This window comes from Sminthopsis crassicaudata, chromosome 4, assembly GCF_048593235.1.
Source record: "Sminthopsis crassicaudata isolate SCR6 chromosome 4, ASM4859323v1, whole genome shotgun sequence".
In the NCBI taxonomy this organism is placed as follows: Eukaryota; Metazoa; Chordata; class Mammalia; order Dasyuromorphia; family Dasyuridae; genus Sminthopsis; species Sminthopsis crassicaudata.
In genome coordinates this window covers 445,373,176-445,398,306 of record NC_133620.1, presented here as the reverse complement: position 1 = coordinate 445,398,306, position 25,131 = coordinate 445,373,176, and the positions used below count along the sequence as shown (strand labels likewise).

The following is a 25,131-nucleotide window of genomic DNA, read 5'->3' as shown; positions in this document are numbered from 1 at the left end:
TTTTTTTTAATTCATTTTTCCAAATTATCCCCTCCCTCCCCCCCATGACAGGCAATCCCATACATTTTACATGTGTTACAGTATAACCTAGATACAATATATGTGTGTAAATACCATTTTCTTGTTGCACATTAAGTATTGGATTCCGAAGGTATAAGTAACCTGGGAAGATAGACAGTAGTGCTAATATTTTACATTCACTTCCCAGTGTTCCTTCTCTGGGTGTAGTTATTTCTGTCCATCATTGATCAACTGGAAGTGAGTTGGATCTTCTTTATGTTGGAGATTTCCACTTCCATCAGAATACATCCAATTGAGGATAAATTTCAAGGAAAGGAAGTAGCATTAAGGGAGGCTGGGAGATGGTTTCTTATAGAAGGTGGCGTTTTATAGGTGATATAAAATTAAAGATATTGACTAAGAAAAATGTTTCAGTTTATACGAGACCCTTGACTGACCACACTTCTCATTGCGACCCGGATCAGAGAAAGAAGAGGAAGGAATAACAGAGTTCCAAGTTGCTTTGCCGGGAGAGAGAGCACCTTTTGCTGTCATTCTAGAGGCGGATCCTGTCTCTGGGGGCGGGCCCTCCTCCTTGGTGTTGGGAACAAGCTCTCGCGGTTAGCCCCGCCCCGCGTCCTTCTGCGCCTGCGCACTGTCGCCGTATCCAAGAACCCGGATTTAAAGTGATCGTAGTTTTAACTACCTCTGGCGCGAGGCCTGTCCCTGACTAGGCTCCGGCTTTTCCAGAGTTCCGGAGCCGGGCCTGGTCAGGTCGGAGCCGGGAGACAAATGAGACAGGTAAGGGGGACAAAAGAGGAAGCCAGGTGGCTTTCAGGAGGCCACGCCCCCCGCGTGGCCAGAGCGCGTGAGGTGGGGGCTCACCGCTCCTGGGAGGCCTTAGCCCCCGGAGACCCCGACCTTCTGGTCCAAGAATATCCCCCCCTCCCCCGCTTACCTGGGCCCTTTCTCCAAGCTGTTCCACCGCTCTCCCTCATACTTATCTACACGTGGCACCCCGCCCCCCCGCAGGTAGCCCCTCCTCCCACCGAGAGTCAGCTCCATCCCCTCACCTACCAACAGAGCACCCCGCTCCCAACAGTTGGTCCCCCCCCACACCACCAACGAACACGTGTCCCCCGCCCCCACCCCTCTCGTCCTCGGCGCTCAGCCCCCTACAGTGGACCCGCACGTAATGACGCCATCCCGCCGCCTCCCCCGCCCCTGGCTTAGTTCCCTTCCACGGTCTCACCCCCGCCCCCGGTGTCCCCCATCCCGTTGAGGGGACCCGCAGTTTCGTACCGTGTATCCCCCATACACACAGCGGCCCCTCCCCCTCATACACATCCTCTTACTAATCTCCCCCATCACCGCAGCCTCCTACTCCCTGCTTCCAGCTGAGTCTAACCTCTGGGCTGGCCCTCTCCCCCCGCTCGCGACGCCCGGACCGGCCCCACTGCCGGGGGCCTCCACTTTCTGCACTGCCCGTTCTCTTCCCCGCCCCTCCCCCTCCCACCAGCTGCTCCGATCCCTTCCGAGAAAGCGAAAAGAAAATCCGTGACCGGGGGGGTCCAGACTTGGCGGGCGGCCTTTCGATAGGTCAGCGGGGTCTGTGCCGCTGACCACACGGGGGCTCGGGCCTCGGCCGCCCCGCTAGAGAGCGCTGGTGGGAACAGCTGGCAAGTATCCGCGGCATCGTCCACCTGAGGAGGGCCTCCCTGTGGGGGGTGGGATAGGTAATTGAACAAAACTATTTTCCAGTTGATTTGCTTTATGATTCATAAAGATTTCTGCGGATTGGTTTGTGTTTGTAGCTGTAGCTTTTGCTGCGAGTTCTTCTGTACCCTATAACGTTCTCGTTGGACGGGAAGGCAGTTGCTGAGCTTTAACCAAACTTTAAATGGTCCGAGAAAATCGGGCTTTTAACTTAATCCCTTTTGAATAATTGAGCGTTCTGCTTACTATTTAACGTATATAATGTGAATCGCTGATTTTTCAGGAATTAGAAGCATCAGGGCGAAGCTGTAGACTAAAGAACTAGAAACTAACTTCTACTTTCAGCTCTAAAACTCCCCTTTTAGCCAGTTTCCACCTTCTGGGTCTCAGTTTCCCCTGTACAAAATTAGGATGGGGGGGAACGAGATGGTCTCGAAGGACTTTTCCAGCTGGAACCCTCTTTGATTCTGTGAAATTGTTGTAACTTCACACTTATTATATTATAATTATAAGTTTTTAAAACGACAGTGTCCAAGAGTCATCATCATGAAAACTGGATGTCACTATAAGAGAGAGCATTTGTTAGGCAAACTAGACTTTCTGTGTGGGTTTCTTTGAAAAAAAGAGGATTGCCTGCGTTAAACAGTCGGAAACCCAGTAAATCCTGATTGTGGCCGCTGGGTCTCAGGCCTCGCCCTCAGAAATGTTAGCGTTTTAGCTTGAGGAATCTGTTCCAGTGCATTCAGGGTAGATAAAAGGTTTGGGGCCGGAGGGGGGATGGGAGAGAGCAGCCAGGTGGAATCAGAAGGGTTCCTACAGAGAAGGTGGCCCTTTAAGGGAGTCTCAAAAAGCCTGAGGAGCCTAGGAGAGGTAAGTAAAAATGCACGTCAGGCTGGAAGAACAAGTTATACCCAGCCTTTACAGCAGCATCTGGCGGAGCTGGGGATACCAAGAAAGCCCCACCTGTAAGGAGCTCCCAGTCTAAGGGGGGAGACCACATGGGAACAACCATGCGCAAACAAGGGCCGTGCAAAGTAAATGGGAGAAAATCTCAGAAGGAAGAGGTTAGCATTAAGGGGGATGGACAAGGATTTGCCAAGGCTTGTGCTTTAGGAGGACCAGTAAGAAAGGCCAGTTTGTGCCGTGGAGCATGTGGAGGGGATGATGTTTGGGCCAGGATATGAAGGGCTTTAAATGCCAAAAAGGAGTTTGTGTTTGTTCCTAGAGCTAATCTGGAGTTTGCAAAGGGAAGTGACATAGTTGGACCTGGGCTTTAGGAAAATCTTTGGCTTTTCCATAATGAATGATAAACCCTAGAGACAGAGTTTGGGGTAATAATCAATTTGGCTAGCTAATCACAAATTGATAATCATTAGTTTCTCCCCATAACCAAAGCTCCCCACCCCCCAGTGGAGACAATGAATCCTTTAAATATTTTTTGAAAGGGAAAATCAAGCCTGAGGAGATAGGCTAAAAGTCTTCAGCTCTTCCTGCTGAGAATGTGCCTTAGACCATGAGATTCAGCAGTCTGTACAGAGGAATCCATCTCCTTCTAGACCACTCTGGTTTTTTCCTTAATAAGCAGGGTTACCCTAAACTCCAATGGATGGGAACAAGGACTAGAGCTCATTTCCTTGGAGCAAGAACTCCTCCAGACTGGATTGTTTTTACATTTGAAAAAAGAATAAGTTTTTCTAGGTCAGTGGGCTCCCATCTAAGATTGAAGAGTGTATACTTTAAAGGCTAGGATAATCCCATCAATCAGCCATGTCTTTTAGAGATTGATTTTTTTTTTCTTTCTTTTTTTTAAATAGGGACTGGGTCTTAAATGAGAAAATAAGAGAAAACCCTGAATCCTGATCTAATAATTGGTTATTAATATTATAGAAAAATATTAACTCCTTTGAGTGGAGATTTGAGAGATAGAGTCCAAAAGACCAATTAGAATATAGCAATAGTTCAGTTAAGAGATGATGAAAGTTATGAACTAGAATGATGACTTTTTTAAAATAAAGCTTCTTATTTTCAAAACATGCATAGATAATTCTCAACATTCAGTCTTGCAAAATCTTGTTTTCTAAATTTTTTTCCCTCCTTCCCCCTCTCCCCTAGATGGCAAGTATTCCATTATATGTTAAATATGTGCAGTTCTATACATATTTGTGCATTTATAATGCTGCACAAGAAAAATCAGATCAAAAAAAGGAAAAAAAAGGAGAAAGAAAATAAAATGCAAGCAAGCAAGAAAAAGGTGAAAATGCTATGTTGTGATCCACACTCAGACCCTACAGTTTTCTCTCTAGTTCAAATGGCTCTCTTCATCAGAAGACCATTGGAACTGGCCTGAATCATGTTGCTGTTGAAAAGAGCCTTGGGATGTTGACTTTTTTTGGATGGAGATAGTCAAACATTTGTTAGATCTTGCTTTTTCTATGTGGAACAAGGGAAAGGAATTGAAGGTGATACCAAAGTTTTTAAACCTGAGTGACCAGCAGGCAGAATAGTTTTTCCTTCAAAAGAAATGTTTGGGAGAGGGGTTGAGTTTGTGGGAAGAGATAATGAGTTCTGTTGAAATGTTGAGTTTGAAATGCCTATAGCACATCCAATTCCAAATGTCTTTTTTTTTTTTTTTTTTTTTTTTTTTTTAATGTGGGATTGGATCTCAGGAGAGAGATTAAAGATGGATATTTATAATTAGGTGTCATCTGCATCAAGATATTAATTATATTCATAGGAATTGATAAGGTCACAATATAGAGAGAAGAAAAGGAGAGTCAAAACACAGTTTTTATATTTACTACCATTAGAGGACTTTCTTGTGGATAATGATCTACTAAAGGAGAAATAGAGAACTATGAAAGGGAACCTTGAGAGAGCAGCATTAGAGCAGCATTAGCATCCTAGAGAAGAGCTTGTCGAGGTAATCAGCAATGCCAGAATCTTTGGAGAACTCAGAAAGGATTCAGACTTTAAAAAGTCTATCAAATTTGGCAGTTATGACTTCTTTGAGTGAACAGTTTCAGTTAAGCAATAAAGGTCTGAAACCAGATGGCAAAAGGTTGAGAAGTAAGAAGAAAGGAAATGGAGGCATCATTGATTATAGACAGCTTTTTCTAGGAGTTTGGTTGATGGAGGGAGGAGAGAGGATAATTACCAGAAGGGATGGAAGAATCCAGGGAAAGTTTTTAAGAGTAGGAATATCTAAAGAAGAAAAGGCCAGTAGGAAGAAATTGAAGATTAGAAACTAGAGGGAATGGTTGTGAGGGCAGTTATGAGACAGGAGAGGATGGCTTCCACCTTCACATCAGAGCCTGGAGTAAAGGAGGAGATAATAGGAGATTACATCAAGTTGTTATGAGATACAGATACTGGGAGGAGAGAAAGCTCATAGAAAATGGCCTTTGTTTTCTCTGTAAAGAATAAAATTGGCACCCTAATCTCAGAGAGTGGCATCATGGAGACTAAGGAAAGAAGAGTTTAGGAGAAGTCGCTATGGGCAGTGGGACAGAAAATCGGTTGGAGAGCAGTTGTCTTCCCCTTCAGTTGAGATTAGAGTGTTAAACCTGATGGCCTGACTTCCTCTAGTTCTATTCAGTACTATTTGAGTAAGAGTGGACTGCTTTTGGAAAAATGTTTGATTATTCAGCTTTATTTCTCGATCTTTGGATTGCTGTAAGGGAGTCGGGGTTCTCCTTTCTCCCTTTTTTCTGTCTACTCTGCAGCTGTATGCCGTTGGCTTTGGCTGTGCTCTTCCAGCAGACTTGCAGAGCTCTTGGCCGAAGGACAGTTCCACATTTGCTCCAGGAACCATCACGTTGGCTGTTAAGTAGCCAGCTCTCCAGTGGTCCCTTTCATGGATTCTGGCTCCTTTTGAAGAAGCAGCCTTGTCTCTGGTTCGGGCGGGGCATCCCAGGGCCATGCACTGCCCGCTTTGCCTTCCTACCTGTGTCACATGTGGGATTCTGCACAGGCATTTCTGAGATGGCTGAACAGCGATACTGTGTGGACTATGCCAAGCGAGGCACAGCCGGCTGTAAGAAATGCAAGGAAAAAATAGTGAAGGGCATGTGCCGCATAGGCAAGGTGGTCCCCAACCCCTTCTCAGAATCCGGGGGCGATATGAAGGAGTGGTACCATATCAAGTGCATGTTTGAGAAGCTGGAACGGGCCCGGGCGACCACCAAGAAGATTGAGGACCTGACTGAGCTTGAGGGCTGGGAAGAACTGCAGGACCCAGAGAAAGATCAGATCAGCGAGCTGATTGCAGGTGAGGCACTGGCCAGAGCCTGGGGCCCTCTTGGAGTGCAGGCAGGGGATGAGGGCTTCATTTTCTTTAGGGAAGACAGTTGGGGAAGTAGCAGCTATAATAGCCCAGAGAAGAAGGGCACCAAGCCTTCCAGGCTAGATGTACAGGTACTCTTCCATGCACAGCTGTCAGCCTCCCAGGTAGGGGGCGGATGTGGGCTAGTGTGGGGTATTCAGTCACTGAGGACTCTCCATCTCTTTCTGCTACTTTAGCTTATTGTTTATTCTAGAAGCAGCAAAGCCTGGTGGCCTTGGAGACTTGGGGTAAAGCCCTCGGTGCCTCGGGCAACCCTCGGCTTCCAAGATACTGAGAGGCCCTCGTGAAGAGAGTTGTCTCCTCTACAGGTCACCCATCTCAGCGTAGTCTCTGCTCTTCCTCGTGACCTTCAGATTACCAGCCCGCTCTACCACTGTTTACCCTTTTATAAAATAGATTTGCCTACAGTCTTGAAATCAGTGCTGGAGTGAGGGATGCTGGGAAACCTGAGCTGCCAACTGAGTTTCTGTCTCCATAGAGAATGCCTAAAAGATGGAAGAAGCTGTGTGTGGTGGGGACAGTTGGCTTGGAATTTGAAAAAATAAAGTTTCCATATCAACTTGACCTACTGGTGATCACCCTCAGGGTGTACCAGTCTCTGTCCTGTCACCTGATGATCTTCCTGTTTGTCCTGTAGCACTCTCCTCCAAGGCAGCAAGCACACCAACTAAGAGAGCCACAGTCCAGGCCAAGCTGACCCCCACGGGGCAGGTGGTTTCTCCACACAAAGGAGCCTCCTCAATCACGAACACCAATCCCCGGAAATTCTCTGGCTTCTCAGGTAAGATAGTGGCCTTGGGGTTTCAGAAAGAGTATTTTCTTCTTATTTCATGCATTTCTTTATTACTGATTTAGAGCATTTTTTTTTAACATGATTTTTGTTAGCTTTGCTTTCTTCTCTTGAAAACTGCTTGTTTATATCCTTTGACTACTTATCATTTGAAGAATGGACCTTTTTTTTTTTTTTTTTAAATAACTTTGGGTCAGTTCATTATATATTTGAAAAATAAGATCTTCTATGAGAAATTTGCTGTAAATTTTCCCTCACTTTCATGCTTTCCTTTTAATTTTGGTTGTATTGGTTTTGTTTGTGTAGAAACTTTAATTTCATGTAATCAGAATTATCCATTTACTTCCCATGGCCCTGTCTATCTCTTCTTTAATCATAAACTCTTTCCTTATCCATAGATCTGAATTTCCATGCTCCCCTCATTGGCTGTATTAATTACCTTTCATATCTAAATAGTATACCCATTTTTATTTTGTCTTTGTATATAGTATAAGATGTTAGTTTATGTCTCAATTCTGCTATACTGCTTTTCAATTCTCCCAGCAATTTTTATTTAATAAGGAGTTCTTACCCCAAAATCTGGGATCTTTGGATTTATCAAATAATAGGTTACTATGCTCATTTACAGTAACATATTACATACCTAATCTGTCTGATTAAGTACCAAATTGTTTTGATTGTCACTTTGTAACACAGAAATCTGCTACTCTCGGGTCATCTGATGGCCTTTTGTAAGGACTTGATTATTTCAGGACTCATAAGGGAGTTGAAGCAAGATTATTACTTGCTCATAAGACAAAAAATTATAAATTTCTCTCCTGCCCTTTTCTTACCTGCCATATAAATAGCATATAGTCAAAGAAGATTGACTAATAAAATATTAAATTAAACTATTTTATAAAGACTAGGCATAGTCTATGTGGTATAGTGAAAAAGAGTCCAAGATTATAAATTCAGATTCTTACTCTGTTCTTTCCTTCCTTTGTAGCTTTAGATAATCCAGCAGGCCTCTCTGGGCCACCTCTTCTGTAAAAGAAAATTCAGCCTAGATGAATCTTTTCTAGATTTAAATTCTTTAAATTACTTCCTTATGGTGAGATCAATAAAGTATAATTACAATGTCAAGAAAGAGCCTGTTTTAGACAGAAGCTAGTCTTGTAATGGGATTTTTAGCTGTGTTTCTATGAAGAGTGGGCCATGATAGAATTTCAGAGGGGAAAGAGTAATACTGATAAAGACCCAGGATATAGGATGAGAAAAATTTCATGTTTCTATACAGGAGGTCCCATTTGCCCTGAAACATGGCTGAGCATTGACGCTAAAGTTTCTTCCTCAGATTTCTCTGTCCCCTTGAGGGATGTTCTTTGAAACAGTAGCCCTTACCTGCCTTCTACAAGAGGGGTTGGGGGGAAGGAGGGGAAAAGTTGTAAGAGAAGGTTTTGCAAGGATCAGTGTTGAAAAATTACCCATGCATATGTTTTGTAAATAACGAACTATTAAAAAAAAAATAATGCCCCCCCCCAAAAAAAACTCAGTAGATTGCAGATGAAAATGGATTAAGAATTTGTATTAAAAAAAAAATTAAACAAAGGGACATATTGCATCATCAGCAAATTTGCTAATGATATTGCTACCAGCATAAAAAATTAAATGTTTTACAAATGGAAGTGAGAGGGGAAAAGGGAAAACACTTAATAATTTGGTTTGGAAATTCTTCGAGAATCTGGCAGGAAGTTCTATTTTTTGACCATCCTTTATCCATTATGAAAGTATATAGTAAGTTGGGAAAGGATGGAAATTGGGAACTGCAATTATTTTTCATATCAGTCTGACTTTTCAATTTTGGATTTTCAGAGCATAAAATTGGACCGTAGTTCTTCTATAAGAAGGTGTAGGGTGTGTTATCACTCACTTTCTGTTTGACTTTCTTTGCTCTCTAGAAGTCAGGTCATTTTGTGTGTGTGTCTGTCTGTTTTTAAAGTAAAAATGGAGTACTTTACATTTTCTCATTAGTCCATTTTCCCCTAAATTATTTCCTGACTTAACTTTTTAGTGGTTGGCACCACTTTTTACCCAACACAGTATCTCATCTTTTCAATCTTAATTTTCTCCTTGAACTTAATTTGTTTATTCCATAAACCATTCCCTTAATTGTACTTGTACAATCAGCACCCTTACCATTTCCCACCTATCACAGTGGTCTCCTCATGGTCTCCAAACTTCCAAGTCTCTTCTTTTTTCAATCCATTCTCCACACAGCTGCCCTTCTGATCATGTTTAGAAGCTCCTTGAGGGCAAGATTTGTCTCCCTTTTGGATTTGTATCCCCAGTGCTTAGTACTGTGTCTGACACAGAGAGGCTCTTAATAAGTGCTTGCTTCTTGATTTATTGGTCTTCAACTAATCTTTCTCTTACAACCAGTCACATTCTTTGTCTACAGTTCTTCCATCCGGCCCCACTGCCACTCTCCCCTAATAGTTCCTCTCCTGTTCACTGTACAATTGCGTTTGGCCATACTTATATAGTACAGTACTTTAAAGTCAAGCCTTTACTCAGTCAACAAGTATCGACTAAATGCCTCCTTTCATATCCTTAGGCACTGGATACAAAATTTACAGTTTTACTGGGGAGATGCTTAGACATAAATAAGTATACTTAAAATAAACACAAGGAAATAGGAATTTGGAGGAGGCACTAGCTATGGGTTTGATAAAGGCTTCTTGGAGAAGACAGTGCTAGAGCTTTGTCTTGAAGGAAGAGAGAGATTCTGGGAAGTATCGGCCTCCCAGGTAAGGGGACGGTTTTCTCAGTCTACCCTCTCCCCATTCCAAGTTGTCTTTCATTCCATTGTTAATCAGACTATTTGTGATGCATTCATGCTGCTTCATTGCACAAAAACCTCCATCCCCTCTTTCCTCCCAACAAAAGGCCCTTGTATTCAAAAGACTCCTTGTAATCTGATGCTGGCCTACCTTTCTAGTAGCCATAGGAATATGAACTCTGCCATTTCTTGTATCCTCCCCAATTCTTTCCATTGTCATTGCTTTTCTTAACTAGAATACTGTGTTTCCTCCACCTTCTCTCCTTTGCTTCTTCCTTCATTCCCTTCTGATAACTGAAATTTTTTCTTATAAAAAGTTCTTCCAGGGCTACTTCCTCTACTCTTCGAACCATAGGTCTCTCATGATACTTTTAAAGAGAATCTTTTTATGTCCTCAGTTCTGATTTTGCAGTTTGAGCTATCTTATGTTTTATATTCTCCAGTAAGTGGTGATCTTCATGGGGGAAAGGATACAACATATTTAATTTTTTAATATATCTCAGGACCTGGCACGTAAAAGAAATTTTATAAGTATTTCGATTCATGAATGTCCCTGGCACTCTGGGTAGCCTCAGTGAGGGGAAGGCAGTAATCTCTTTTTGCTTCCGTTTCTTTACATTTCCCCAACAGCTAAGCCAAGCACCTCTGAAGGACCCCTCTCAGACCCTCCCTCCAAGTCTACCCTGTCGGCTGGGAAGTGTGACCCAAAGCACAAAGACTGCTTGTTGCGGGAGTTTCGGAAACTCTGTGCCATGGTGGCTGACAAGCCCAGCTACAACGTGAAGACCCAGATCATCCATGACTTCCTTCAGAAAGGATCGGGCGGCGGTATGAGATTTGACCCACTTTAGCTCAGCTCCCCTGCCTTTTGTCAAAAGAGTTGACTTGGTCCTCTTTCCTCTCCCATTGTGATGATGGCTAAAGGACTGACATGTGACTTGCTCAAAACCCCAAAGTGCACAACACCCAGTCTGTCATAGTCTTTCCTGCCTTAACCCCAGGGGTCTTCCTTTTTTCTTTTATGTTTTTGAAACAAGCTCCATCTCTCATGCGGAATTCCTTTTCTCCTGCCTCCAGATGGTTTCCATGGTGACGTGTACCTGACAGTGAAGCTGCTCCTGCCGGGGGTCATTAAAAGCGTTTACAACCTGAATGACAAACAGATTGTGAAGCTTTTCAGTCGGATTTTTAACTGCAGTCAGGATGACATGGTCCGCGATTTGGAGCAGGTCAGTATGCAGACAGACAGCTACTTTTGCTTAATTTGGTGGCTGGGTGACTCATCCTGAAGAAGAGAGGCTTTTTACTTGGAGAATTTGGGGGGATGGCTGCAGATTTCCGCCCTGGCTCGGCCTTGCCAGTGAATTGTGGTGGCGGCATTTTGGTTTCTGGAGACAGGGAGACGTGTCCGAGACAGTGCGCGTGTTCTTCGAGCAGAGCCGGTCCTTCCCCCCTGCAGCCAAGAGCCTTCTCACCATCCAGGAAGTAGACGAGTTCCTCCTGCAATTGTCCAAACTCACTAAAGAGGATGACCAGCAAAGTGTGCTGCAGGCCATTGCCTCCAGGTGAGGGCCCAGTGTCCCGTGGGGGCTTGCCGGCCAGGGGGCAGGCCAGGGCTGGAGAGCTGATGTTCAGAGGACCATGGCCCCTTGGTGTGGCTCAGAGGGAGAAATCCTCATTTCCTTTTAGGTGCACAGCCAACGACCTGAAGTGCATCATCAGACTCATTAAGCATGACCTTAAGATGAATTCGGGTGCCAAGCACGTGTAAGTACTATGCCCTCTGCCTGGTGGGTGCCCTGAAGGCAGCAACATGGAGCGGGCTGGCCCTCCGTGCCCTGCCTGGGGCTCCTCCTCTGGCACATTCTTGTGTGAAGTACCAGCCCTTCTCTAGACTCTGTTAGCAGGAGGAGTGGTCTGCCTCTGCCTGGGGTGGTCTTCTTCGTCCAGGGTGTTGCCTCTCATTCCTGGAAGGAGCTGATTTGGGGATCTGTCTCCCCTTCTTTGGACAGGCTTGATGCCCTGGACCCGAATGCCTATGAAGCTTTCAAGGCCTCTCGGAACCTCCAGGATGTGGTGGAGCGTGTCCTGGCAAACCAGCAGGAGTCCGAGAAAGCACCGGGAATGAAGCGGGCACTCAGCGTCCAGGCAGCTCTTTTGACTCCCGTGCAGCCTATGCTGGTGAGAAAAGCTCTCTAATCCTAACAGACCCAGGGGCTGTCCCTGTCCCATTGTTTTGTCTCAAAGACACACATACAGTCTAAAGGCGTAAGGCCTTACATCCCTGGAGACTAGAAGATATAGCAAGGGTAGGGACAAGAGTGACTTCCCATTTGACAATTGAGGGAGACCAAAAATATGACCTAGCCTTGGAGCAGGGACTGGAGGGTTAGTTCTTGCTTTATACCAATTATGGGTGTGACCATGGACAAATCCCTACCGTCTCTTAGGCTGAAATGAGGGCTTGAACTGAATAATGGGTGAGGTCTCTTCTAGGCCTAATTCTCTGGGTCGCTCTCAGGCACTCCTCAGGAGCCTGAGTCAAAAACAGGGATGACTGAGGGGCTCTGGAAGTTCATTTGTACCACCAGGGTTCCTGCTTTGCCTGCACTTCTTGTAGATCAGAGACAGATCTGTGCGCCCAACACCAGAATAGTTGGACATGAGGGATCTTGGCTTGACAGAGGTTCTTTGCAGCATCTGCTCATTTCATGGGAAATGTAATTTATTTTTCTGATCTCATGCTTTTCCCATCACATTAATTCACTGCCAGGAAGTCTTGCAGACTTAGCAGAACCTCAACCTAAAAGGCTCTCCAGTACTGCATTTGCCAGTGATGACTGTTTGATTTTCCTGAATAGCTAAAGGGGCTTCCCTGGCCTTGTTAGAAATGTAGGGTTATTTTGTTTTGCTCTTTTCTGCATTGGACTTCTCTATGACACAGATTGTTATGTTTGAGGCAGGGAATATGTGCTCTTAAGCAAAATGGAGAAAGAAAGGGACGCTGGACCTAGGAGGCCAGGAGGCTTTCCATGTGGTGGTCTTATTAGCCAGATCTTGTCCCCCAATCCACCGTTCTCAGCTTTAACGTGGAAATGGTTTTTAGTAGGGGGCAGCTAGGTGGCGCAGTGGATAGAGCACCAGCCTTGAATTCTGGAGGACCTGAGTTCAAATGTGGCCTCAGACACTTAACACTTCCTAGTTGTGTGACCCGGGGCAAGTCACTTAAGCCCAGCCTCAAAAAAAAAAAAGAAAGAAAGAAAGAAAAAAAGAAAAGAAAAGAAATGGTGTTTAGTAACGACTTCCGGAAGTGTGGGAGGCCAAGTTGACATGAGGCATGTTGAATCGGGATCAAGGGGCTGGGGGTCTGAGATGTCCCTGGTTCTGATGTGGTGACAGCTGTAGTTTCCCTTCAGAAGTGTCAGGCACTCTAGGGGCTTTGCAGCCTCAAGGATCTGTACAGCTTTCTGCCCATTGAGGAACCATGACCAACAGTGGGTCGGACCCAGGTGTTATCACAGATCAGTTCATTTAATTGGAAGCCTGTTTTGGAAGAAAGGAGAAAGTCTCCTCAGATATCATCTAGTCTGTCCTGCTTGTTTTAGAAGTAAGAATAGCCCAAAGTCACCCAGAGGACCCAGCTCCTTGGAGTCCCAGTTCATTTACTTTCCACCATACTATTGACTTAAAAAGAGAGGGACTTACTCTGGTGGCAGTCTGTGAAGTGGGGCCATTCACTAGTGGGCATGTGTCACACACTAAGTTGATATTCATAACAGTGACCCTGAAGCCTGCAATAGTTTTAAAGGGCTTTGTTTGTACTTTTTGATATATTAAAAATGATTAAATGGCATTCAGTATGACTTTAAGTATACCTTGTAGTTCCTTGAAAACTGCTCATTTATGTGCAAAGTAGACAGTGACTCTCCTGGAGGGTAAACCTCAATATCTGAATTTTAAAGTTGAGCTCCAGTGCCTCCATGTAGCATAAAGGTGGCTCAAAGTCATGAGAAGTCCTGCCAAGCTGCAGGGATGTCATCTGAAGGACCAGCCTGCATTCAGTGGCACTTAGCACTCTTGGTGTAAAGATTAGCCATATTTCCCCTTCATAGCAGGTGAGGAGAGTTTACCGTGTAAGATACTCCTCTCTCACCCTCAGCCCTCCAGGCTGTCCTTACCCCATACTCAGAGAAATCCACAATTAAGACCCTTGTGGAAACCCATGGAGTCTTTCTGTGCTCCTGCCTCTTCCTGACTGTGTCTCTTCCTATGTTCCCCTCAGGCTGAAGCCTGCAAATCCATTGAATATGCAATGAAGAAGTGTCCCAATGGGATGTTCTCTGAGATCAAGTATGACGGGGAGCGAGTGCAGGTGCACAAGAAGGGGGATCAGTTCAGCTACTTCAGTCGAAGCCTCAAGCCTGTCCTACCTCATAAAGTAAGTGCCTCTTTGAGCCCTCAGAAGCCCTTTCACTGAGCCTGATCAAGGAGCCTCCAGACGGGAGAGCACTGTCTGAGCTGAGGACCGAGACTTTGTCCAGCCTTGTCACCAGCTGCTTACGTGAAATCGGACCATTTGTGCTAGGAGTTCCAGAGCGGGATCAAGGGCCCTTCCTGGCAGGCACTGTTAGCTTAGATAAGTTTGCTGCCATCCAAGCCACATCAAAATAGAACTCTCTACTAATGCCTGGTGGTAAATGGGTACCTCACATGACCCAGAATGAAGAAGGATGAACCACACATCTTCAGAATGAATGTACATAGGCCCAAAGCCTTTGGCTCTCCCTTTTCCTTAGGTGCTCAGTGATGTTTATTATGGCTTTCATCTGGAAACTAAACGTATACTACCAGCTGAAGAATTGGACATTACAATTCTGAATACACTTAAAGGCTTAAAATCATGTCTGATTCAGTTAATGTGTAAATGAACCTTAGCTTCCATTTATTAATTTTTTTCCTTCCCCTTCATGAAAATTTCTCTTTTCCTTAAATTCTCCATTCCTATGGGAGGCTACCTATGGCCCACTCATCCTCTCCCTGAAGCCCTCTGCCTTTCTGCCTCCAGGTGGCCCATTTTAAGGACTACATCCCTCAGGCATTCCCAGGAGGCCAGAGCATGATCCTAGACGCCGAGGTCCTTCTGATCGACACCAAAACGAGCAAACCTTTGCCCTTTGGGACTCTGGGTGTGCATAAGGTACAACATGGGAATTGTCAGACTTACACGAGTATATTCTGTTGACCTATTCTGTATGTAAAGCACCTTTGCTTTGAGTGGGGTTTCATTTTTGCTGGTAAATGATTCTGAAATCATCCCTCAGTTCATAAATGGTGATCTCTTGGTTTTCTCCAAAAAAAGAAAGTAAATGTTGGGAGTGAGAATAATTTTTTCAACATCAACCCAATGGGACATATGTGACTGGTATTAGCTGAGGATCGTGTGGCCATGGCCTTCCAAAGCATGAACTGGCCTTTCCAGGAGCTTCCCTGTGGGTATCTCATAACAGCTGCTGGCTCCAAGTGTTGGTCACCATGTTCTGCAGGGAGGTGGCTGGCTGGAGGGCCTGTCAGCCTCAGTCATGTTGAATTCCCTTTTCAGAAAGCTGCTTTCCAGGATGCCAATGTCTGCTTATTTGTGTTTGACTGTATCTACTTCAATGACGTCAGCCTGATGGACAGGTGAGCCTGCTTAACTAGAATTCTGAAACCCCGAAGTCCAGCTTTAGTTTTGAAGCCAGTGGAGAAGGACTGGACTTCTGGAAACCACAGCCCATGTGCTTTCACCTTGATTTCTCTTTCTCAGAGAAGGGAGCACCGTAGAATGTAGGGACTGAACAACCACATCATGGAGGGCTTGAGGTGGGCCGTTCTTCAGGGAATTCATGTGAAGGATTCAAAGGAGCTAACCAGTGCTCTTGATTTAGGAGTCCATGGGACACACCACATGCTTGTAAAGTAGTCTTAGGAGAGGTGGCAAGATGTAGTACCAAGAGCATTGGTTTTTGAAGAGCTGGGTTGAAGTCCCAGTTCTCAGACTCCTCACTTTGTTTCCTTGGACCAGTCACTTGGGTTAAGCCTCAGTTTCCTATAAAATGAGATTGTGACAACACTTATATGGCCTAAATTGTGGGTGGGAGGGACAGTGGTATCTAAATTTGGATTGCTGTGATAGCAGGCAGGGATGCTTGGGATGCAGAGATGAGACTGGGCCCTCCTTCAGCACTGGGACCGGCCCATATTCCCTTCTATAGTTTTTCATATCCTTGGAGCCAGAATATCTGGGGAAACCCCACACACATAGAAAGGAGATTTTGACCTTTAGTCTTACCAGATTAATCTTTCGACTCATGGGCATTTAGATAATAATACCTTTTGCCTAATTCAGTCCCTTGCCTGCTTATGGAGCCATTTGATCTTTTTAAATCTTGATTGGGAAAGAGGTCAGTTCTTCTCTGGTTTAGGGGAACAAAAATGACGTGATCTCAGTTTTTGTCTGAGGAGTTTGGAGCTCTTCCACCATGAACATCATTGGCTAGAATTAGCCTTTGTAGTGTGTGTTCAAACTGTCTGGAGAAGGGAACCTGCCTTTTTAATAAGCAGCTGTGCTAACATGTCACCTTGAATTTGGTTGCTCCCTTTCTTCCATTGGGTCCTACTCAGAACAGTCTCCAGGCTGACAAGTATTCTGAAGGCCAGCCTGACCTCTTTTTTGCCTCCTACAGGCCGTTGTGTGAAAGGCGGAAGTTTCTCCACGACAACATGGTTGAAATCCCCAATCGGATCCTCTTCTCTGAAATGAAGCATGTCACAGTGAGTAGGAGCACTTAGTGCAGCCTTGCCCAGGAGGGAACTGACACTTAACATATATTTAACTTGATCAACAGTGTGGCAGCTCCCTCTGAATGATCCTATGAAGTTATTTTTATTTTATCCTATTTTATTTTAGTTTCTGATTCATTGGTTTATATTTTCTCATGTAACAAGGGAGATGCTCACTTGTAACTATGCCCAAAAGTCTTATAAAAATCATGCAATGCCCTCTGATCCAGCTGTGTCACTATTGGGTCTGTATCCCAGAGAGATTATAAAAGCAGAAAAAGGACCCACACGTGCAAAAATGTCTGTGGCAGCCCTCTTTGTAGTGGCAAGAAACTGGAAACTGAGTGGATCTCATCAGTTGGAGAATGGCTGAATAAGTTAAGAGTATATAAATGTTATGGAATATTATTGTTCTGTAAGAAATGACCAACAGGATGATTTTAGAGAGGATTGGAGAGACTTACATCAACTGATGCTGAGTGAAGTGAGCAGAACCAGGAAAACATTGCACACAGCAACAAAAAGATTGTGTAATGACCAACTGCGATGGACTTGGCTCTTCTTAGCAATTCAGTATCCAAGACAATCCCAATAAACTTTGTGTGGAAAACACCATCTGTATCCAGAGAGAGAACTGTGGAGACTGAATGTAGATCAATGCACACAGTTGGCACCTTTTTTTCTTTTTCATGGTTTTTCCCTTTTGTTCTGATTTTTCTCTCCCAATATTACTCAAATGGAAATATGTTAAAAAAAAAAAAAAAAAAAAAAAGATGAATGTACATATACAACTTAAATTAAAACAAAATAAAAATAGGAGAAAAGGGTACAGGGAAAGATGCTCAAAGGCACAAACTGTGACCTCGGATTCCCGGTAGATAGTTGATTAGTTTGGATGCTAGAAAAGTAGGAGAGCTGGGTTGAGAGGAGAAAGAAGTTAGAAAGGAAACAGAAACCCTTAGCCATTCTCTGCCCACAAATTGATACAACATATTCCTGTTCTGTCCCACAGAAAGCTTCAGATTTGGCTGATATGATTACTCGTGTCATCCGGGAAGGGCTGGAAGGACTGGTACTAAAAGATGTGAAGGTGAGGTATTGCTTTCTGCCCAAGAGATTTCTGGTTCCTTCCTCTGCCTATGACGAGCCCCACCTCCATCCCTTCTTGCCTGGGAGTGGCAGATGGAAGCAAGTTCCTGGGAACTGTATTCCTGGTTTTTACTGAAAACAAGTCTTAAGCTTTTGGAGTCTCCACTGAGGTGGCGGTAATAACTTACAGGGTGGTTATGGATTAGATAGGAATGTATGGCAGCATATTCTGTTAACTGTAAAGCGCTATAGAAATGAGCGGGAATTGTAGGTGACAGAACCTCTGGGGGCAGCTTTTACATATATATATATATGGAGCCCACCAGATGTTTTTCATCAAGCATCTCAAGAGACTCTCTTTTGCCTGGTATGTGAGCCACAGCATTTTGCATCCCCTGGTCTTCCTCAGGGTACCTACGAGCCAGGGAAACGGCACTGGCTGAAAGTGAAGAAGGACTACCTGAACGAGGGGGCCATGGCAGACACAGCAGATCTGGTGGTTCTTGGGGCCTTCTATGGGCAAGGGAACAAAGGTCAGTCAGCCTACCTGGGCAGTGTGGGGATCCTTGGTGGGGGAAGGGCACTTGGCTGCCAGAGTCCCTTGTGACCTGCTTGGTGGGTGACCTTCTGCCTGGGTCACATCCCAACCTTAAGGCAGAGCTCCCCTTGCAAGGACAGCCCTGGAAGCTGCGGCTGCATCAGAAATCTGCTTGGTAATTCTTCCCTAAGAAACCGAGCACCCCTCTACTGTCCCAGTCGGTGACAGAGACTGCTGCCTAGCCTGGAAGGGAAATCTGGGCCTGGGGCAGAGAGGGGGAGTCACACCTGAGGACTCAGCCACCTGAACTGCCTGGTTGAGTGTCCTTAGCTAAACGGATTTGTCCCTCAGGGCCGTCCTCCTCTGTTCCATCCTTCCTTTAGGGGGCATGATGTCCATCTTCCTGATGGGCTGCTATGACCCCAGCAGCCAGAAGTGGTGCACAGTCACCAAGTGCGCCGGCGGCCACGACGACGCCACCCTCGCTCGCCTGCAGAACGAGCTGGACATGGTGAAGATCAGCAAGGTAGGGGCAGCGGGGTCCAGAAGTGGAATGAGGAAGAAACAGCATTAGAGCAGGCCGCTAACCGCCGGCCTTCTGGGAAGGAGCCGCTGAAACGCCCACCCCAAGACGGCTCAGATATCAGCTCCTGCTTCCCACCAGTGCTGAAAATTAAGTCTGACCCTGGCTGGTGCATAAATCAGCTCCCCTTAATCCACTCCCTTCCTCAGTAAAACGGTGAACCACAGTGAGGCTAATTGGCATCTCTGCTCTTGATCCCTAGGATCCCAGTAAGATTCCCAGCTGGCTGAAAATCAATAAGAACTACTACCCTGACTTCATTGTCCCGGATCCAAAGGTACCGGCCTCCCGCCGCCTCCTTCCCTCCTCAGCCTGGCCCTGTGATCTCTTCTCCCACTAATTCCCTGCCTCTTTGCAGAAAGCTCCTGTTTGGGAGATCACAGGGGCAGAGTTCTCCAAGGCCGAGGCCCACACGGCCGACGGCATCTCCATCCGCTTCCCCCGTTGCACCCGCATTCGTGATGATAAAGATTGGAAGGCGGCCACCAACCTCCCACAGCTCAAGGTACTTGGGCTCCCAGGGCCCCTCTTCTACCCACTGTGCTGGTTAATTGGGATGGCCCGGGCCTAACTCCAGCCTAATCCCACAAAATGCGCTACTTTGCTCTGTCTCATGGAAGGTGAGGGGCGGGGGATTGCTATCTCCATAGAGAGCAGAGCCCTTCTCCTTGAGTCCCTGTGGGACCTCTCTGGAGGGCGGACCCTGGCTTGTCTTGTAAGGTGTGTGAAGTTCAAGATGCTTGTCAGAGAATCTCCAGCAGTAAGGCACCAGGGGGCGCTGGAAACGGGGGGGGGGGGGAAGGGGAACACTGCAGGGGGCCGCAAGCGGGGAGCCACAACAGGGCCAGAGGCACACTGGGAGACGGCCCAGGGGGCTGAAGGGCTGAGCTCAAATACAGGGGGGCCACTAAGGACAGCCTGGGGTACAGGAAGGGCCACTTGTTCACACACGGGTGGGGTCAGATTGCACTGAACAGCGTTGGTCCCAAAAGAAGCAGAGGGAGGAAAGCCCAGCTCCTGCCTCCCATCCAGTTCAGTGCTCTTACACTCACACACCTCCGGCCCCATGTTCTCTCCTCATTCCACCCCTCACGGGCAGGAGCACTGTTGCTTGGAGTGATTTAGGTCCTCTCTAAGTTGGGGGGAGGGGTGAACTCTTCATTAGTGGCACCCCAGAACAGGGCAGCCGGCTCCCCCGTTGGGAGGGGGCTCTGACAGCTGTCAGCCACACTTTGCTCACAGTCTGGGGGGTTTGTCCTCCTTCTTAGAAGCTGTACCAGCTCTCCAAGGAAAAGGCCGACTTCACCGTGGTGGCTGCAGATGAGGGGAGTTCAGTGACTAGTGGCAGCAGTGGAGAGAATGAGGGCAACATGGGGCCTTCCACCCCTCAAAGAACCTCCAAAGCATCTCCCAATAAAGCCCCTGGCCAAGCCAAAAAAGCAGAAAGAAAGATGAATGGCCCTCCGAGTAAAGCAGGTAAGATGGCAGCCAGGGAAAGGGAGAAGGGAACAGCAGAGCTGCAGCCAGGCCTGAGAACTAAGCAGTCATAACTCTCATTAAAATGCTTGGAAGTTAAGTAGTGAAATGCTTTATAAAGGTCTCATTTGAACTTGGCTTTCTGCTTCCAGGCCAACAGCTGTCCCCTGGGCTGGTCCAGGTCTTTCTCCGTGGGGGTTAGAGGTCAGCATAGGGCCTGGATGACCAGAGGTCAGCCTCCTTGGGCATCCTCATTTATCTTCCCTAGCAGCTTCCCACCAAGTCTGGGGGCTGAGGATTTTTGTCTGTGCAGAATGATGGATCCTGGGGAGACTGAGCCACACCTGCTGTCCCCCCAGCACAGAATTGTGGGGAAGATTTTGTTACCCAACAGCCAAAAAGCCTGACTGGTGCCCAGGCAGAGGATGGCATCAGGCTCTCCACCTTACTCTAATGGGGGGGGGAGCTTTTTTCTGCCATTAGAGTCTGGATTCTTAACCTCAAGCTAGGTTCTATGAAATTTTTTTTTAACTTCAATATGATTTTATTTTTCCACACACGTGGAATATTTTCCTAAGATTTTGTGTTCCAAATTTTTCTCCCATTCTCCTCCCCAAGACAGCAGACAATCTGATACAGGTTCAATCTGTGCAATCCTTTTAAATGTATTTTCTTATCTGTCATGTTATGCAAGAAAAATCAGACCAAAAGGGGAAAAACCATAAGAAAGAAAAAATAAAAAAGGTGAAAGTGCAATGCTTGGATTCACATTCGGTTTTCATGGTTCTCTCGGTTTGTGACTGGCATTTCCCATCCCCACTCTATTGGAATTGCCTGGAATCGTCGCATCATTGAGAAGAGCCAAATCCATGTGGGAAATTTTTTTTTTTTTTTAATATATATATATATTTTATAATATTATCCCTTATATTCATTTTTCCAAATTACCCCCCCTCCCTCTATTCCCTCCCCCCGACGACAGGCAATCCCATACATTTTACATGTGTTACAATATAGTCTAGGTACAATACATGTGTGCGAATATCATTTTCTTGTTGCACAATAAACATTAGAATCCGAAGGTACATGCAACCTGGGCAGACAGATATTAGTGCTAACAATTTTCATTCCCCTCCCAGTGTTTCTTCTCTGGGTGTAGCTACCTCTGTCCATCATTGATCAACTGGAAGTGAGTTGGATCTTCTTTATTTTGAAGATTTCCACTTCCATCAGAATACATCCTCATACAGTTATCGTTGTTGAAGTATACAGTGATCTTCTGGTTCTGCTCATTTCACTCAGCATCAGTTGATTTAAGTCTCTCCAACCCTCTCTGTATTCCTCCTGCTGGTCATTTCTTACAGAGCAATAATATTCCATAACCTTCATATACCACAATTTACCCAACCATTCTCCAACTGATGGACATCCATTCATCTTCCAGTTTCTAGCTACAACAAAAAGAGCGGCCACAAACATTTTGGCACATATATGTCTCTTTCCGCTCTTTAGTATTTCTTTGGGATATAATCCCAGTAGTAGCGCTGCTGGGTCAAAGGGTATGCACAGTTTGATAACTTTTTGGGCATAGTTCCAGATTGCTCTCCAGAATGGCTGGATTCTTTCCCATGTGGGAAATTTTGTTAAAAAATATTTTGATGACTTAATTTGATGATTGGTTTTTCTTTTGTAATCAAATGTATTTTTCTGTAAGCATCAGGTTTTTTGTGATTCTGAGAATCTGTAGGTGTCCCTGGCCTGCCCAAGGGGGTCCACTGCACCCACCCCTTCCCTTCTCTCCCTCACAGGCAACAAACCCACCATGAAATCTCCCTCCGGGAAAGAGGAGAAGAAAGGGGAGAAAAGGAAGGCCCCCGAAGAAGAAAATCCAAGCCCAAAGAAGGTGATGACCAGGGCCCAGCAGGGGAAGGGAGGGTAAAGAGCCAGTCATTGAGCTTTCCCTTCTTGGGGCCAACACAGGCCCCAATCATTCCCTACACCTCCACCTGCACAGTGTGATGGGAACAATAGGAGAAAACTTATAGGCCCCCCCAGGCCAGGACTTCCCAGGCATGGGTGTGCACAGTGGGGGACGGCCCCCCTAGGACTCAGGAGCCTCTCATTGCCTTGCAGAGGAGACTGGCTGGAGAGCAAAGAGGAAGGAGAGATGTGCACGCAGGCAGGAGGTAGAACAGCCAGGCCCGAGGCTCGGCAGCCATTTAACCAGACTTGTGATTTCCATTAAAGGGTTAAAGTACAGCTGAGAATAGGCCTGTGACTGTGTGTACAAGGTCGGGAGGCCCCCTCCCCTCCCCCCCAGTCCTGACCTGCAATCCTCCTCTCCCTCTGAGCTATGCTCAGGAACTCCATCTGCCCTCTTGGCACCATGAGGCCTGAGTGAGGCTGGCAGGGCTGCCTGACAAACACTCTAGGGCAGGTCCAGCCTGGACATCCCTGCCTCCTCTCTGCTCGCATCTCTGCCCGTTCTGGACAGCAGTCGAAGGGCACCTACCTCTCCCCCTCAGCACACTCCCACCTTGCCCTCTTGGGGTCCTTGCTTCCTTATTTTCTGCTGCCATTCACAGTGTTCCCTTTGGGCCTAAAAGTTTTTCTGGAAAAGACTTCAAGCCCCTTATCCTAAGGTAGAGTTGCCAGCCCCAGAAGGCCTCCTCTGCCTTCTCCTGTGGCAGATCGAGTGGCTGTTCTCTGGAGAGGGCTGGGGCGTGGGGTTCCCTGCGACTGTGCTGTCATCAGGCCCATCTCCCAGGGGATACTGACTGTCAAGGGTCTTCTCCCCACGCCCTTATTAACCCCTCTCTTTCGCTGCCTTGGACTGTCGTACTTGCAGACGCTGCTGGACATCTTCACAGGTGTGCGGCTTTACCTGCCGCCCTCCACGCAGGATTTCAGCCAGCTCCGCCGCTACTTCGTGGCCTATAATGGGGATCTGGTCCAAGAATACGACACGGCCTCTGCCACCCACGTGGTGGGCGATGGGGACAAGAACCCTGAGGCCCAGCAGGTTTCTCCTGAATGGATCTGGGCATGTATCCGGAAAAGGAGGCTGGTGGCACCCTGCTAGGGCCCGGAGTCAACTCTTCCCTCCCCACATCCCCCGTGGGGCAGACATTGAGGCCTCAGGCACGGGGTGGCCGGACCGAGGACAGAAAGGCTGTGAGGATACTCCCCGAGGTGCTCCAGCCTGTCTTTCCAGAGCAGGCGCGGACCGTCCCCCGGCCTCAGAGCTGGCACACGGGGGCGACGGGGAGGAAGGAGGAAAACCCACTTCCCTTACTTGTGTGGAGAGGCCTTGGCGATCTGGGTGCTGGCTCTGTCCTTTCTTGTTCTCGTTTGTGTCTGAGAATCCCGGGGAATTTGAATAACTGATCTTGAGAGCAGCTTCACCCTCCTGCCTGGTTCCTGTCCTGGTGCTCTTGGAAGGACAGAGAGGCCCGGGGAGGGCCATTCTGCCCTTTCTCACCATTTCCCAATCAATATTTTTAAAAGGTATTTTAAAAAGACTGACTGGCAAAGTACTTTTCCCAAAAAAGCAAAATGCAGATGGCTGTAGTCTGGCCCGCCCTCTGTGGGGGCATCAGTTTTAAAAGATTAGCAGAATAAACTCCTCTGAAAGACCCTGCCTTGTGTCAGCACGGCTTTGTGGGGTGGGAGCAGCCTGTTTGGCCACCCTGACACTGGTGTTCATGGCAAGGAAGATGCAGCAGGAGGCAAGTAGGTGCTGCCCCTGGGGTTTCCCACCTTGGGGGCTTTTTAGATGCTTGTTAGTGTTGCCTGCACTCATCCGTCTGTGCCGGAACGGGAGGGCAGGGGCCTGGGTCCCAGCTTTACAAACCTTTCTTTGCCAGGCTAGCTGGGCACAGCTCAGAGGGGCCAGCTGCTCCAGGCCCCTGTGCCGTGGGCTAAGCCTGAAGGCTCCAAACCCCCACAGCATGCACTGCCCACCTCCCTCCCCCCAGAAGAAAGCCAGATTGGTGGTCATGTTGTTGGGGTGGCCAGATGGCACAGTAGATAGAGCTCCGGCCCTTAAGTTGGGAGGACCTGAGTTCAAATCTGGCTTCAGACACTTAACACTTCCTAGCTGTGTGATCCTGGGCAAGTTACTTAACCCCAATTGGGTCAGGAAAAAAAAAAAAAAATTAGTTTCTGGCTGAAACAGGCCAAACTCTCCTAATGAAGCTGAGCCAATCTTCCATTCTGTGCCCCCAAATACCTAGGTACCATAGGATCAACTGAGCTGGAAGACAAGAACTAAGCCCAATCCCCCCCACAATTTTACAGTCCATCACAAGATATGATATAAGCTGCCCATGATAATGAAGGCTACAGCTTGGGTAAGAGTTTAGATTCAACTCTCCCTCTACACCAGCCTGAAACATCCTACATCGATGCCATGGGAGAAGTCGGCCTGGGAGCCATATGCCACTTTTCCTCCCAGGAAACATAGGACATTTTACCCAAATCATCCAGGCAGATTCTTCTTAGGATTCGTGTGCCGCTCCCTGTGGGAGAATTCCTAGATTATTTCATGAATGACGTCAGGGTCACTAATGGCAGACTAAGTGAATGGGATGCTTTCCTAATCTGCCTTCCACTCCTCCCATGATCCCGCTTAGCTCCTAACACCTCAGCTTTAGGACATTTTGGAGCAACAGGTCACATTTATAGAAGCAACATGAAAACGGCATCTAAAATTGGAATTCTGGCTTCAATCTGCAACTTTGTGTTCTGTGATGCTCTTAATATCTCTGGGCCTTACTGAATTATTTCATCTAGAAAAGGGGAATAATGAATGACAGTAACACCAAGAGGAGAAATCTACTTTGGAAACCTCATGGGGCCATTGCACATACAGTGTGAGCTATCCCCACCTGTTGGTTTGTAATTAATCATCTGGGTAGCATCACGGTGCACCAGGCCAAATCAAGAAGATGAGTCT

General features: G+C 46.6%; 1 protein-coding gene across 3 annotated transcripts; it reads left to right on the top strand.

Annotated features, from left to right (window-relative positions):
• The first annotated feature begins 646 nt into the window (after positions 1-646).
• On the top strand, positions 647-23,813 carry LIG3 (DNA ligase 3). 3 transcript variants are annotated; one of them, XM_074263564.1, is made up of 20 exons: positions 647-801; positions 5,439-5,983; positions 6,696-6,839; positions 10,300-10,497; positions 10,747-10,898; positions 11,068-11,234; positions 11,359-11,436; positions 11,682-11,850; positions 13,952-14,107; positions 14,735-14,866; positions 15,269-15,348; positions 16,392-16,479; positions 17,501-17,578; positions 17,987-18,110; positions 18,499-18,641; positions 18,901-18,975; positions 19,057-19,203; positions 19,967-20,174; positions 21,983-22,077; positions 22,308-22,438. In XM_074263564.1, the coding sequence occupies exons 2-20, from the start codon at positions 5,443-5,445 to the stop codon at positions 22,362-22,364; spliced, it is 2,832 nt and encodes a 943-aa protein (XP_074119665.1). In that variant the 5' UTR covers positions 647-801; positions 5,439-5,442; the 3' UTR covers positions 22,365-22,438. The 3 variants fall into 3 exon arrangements, with proteins under 3 accessions (XP_074119665.1, XP_074119662.1, XP_074119663.1); XM_074263561.1 differs by lacking the exon at positions 22,308-22,438 and adding an exon at positions 23,023-23,813 and having other exon boundaries at positions 649-801; XM_074263562.1 differs by lacking the exons at positions 647-801; positions 22,308-22,438 and adding exons at positions 1,715-1,736; positions 23,023-23,813.
• The last annotated feature ends 1,318 nt before the right edge of the window (positions 23,814-25,131 follow it).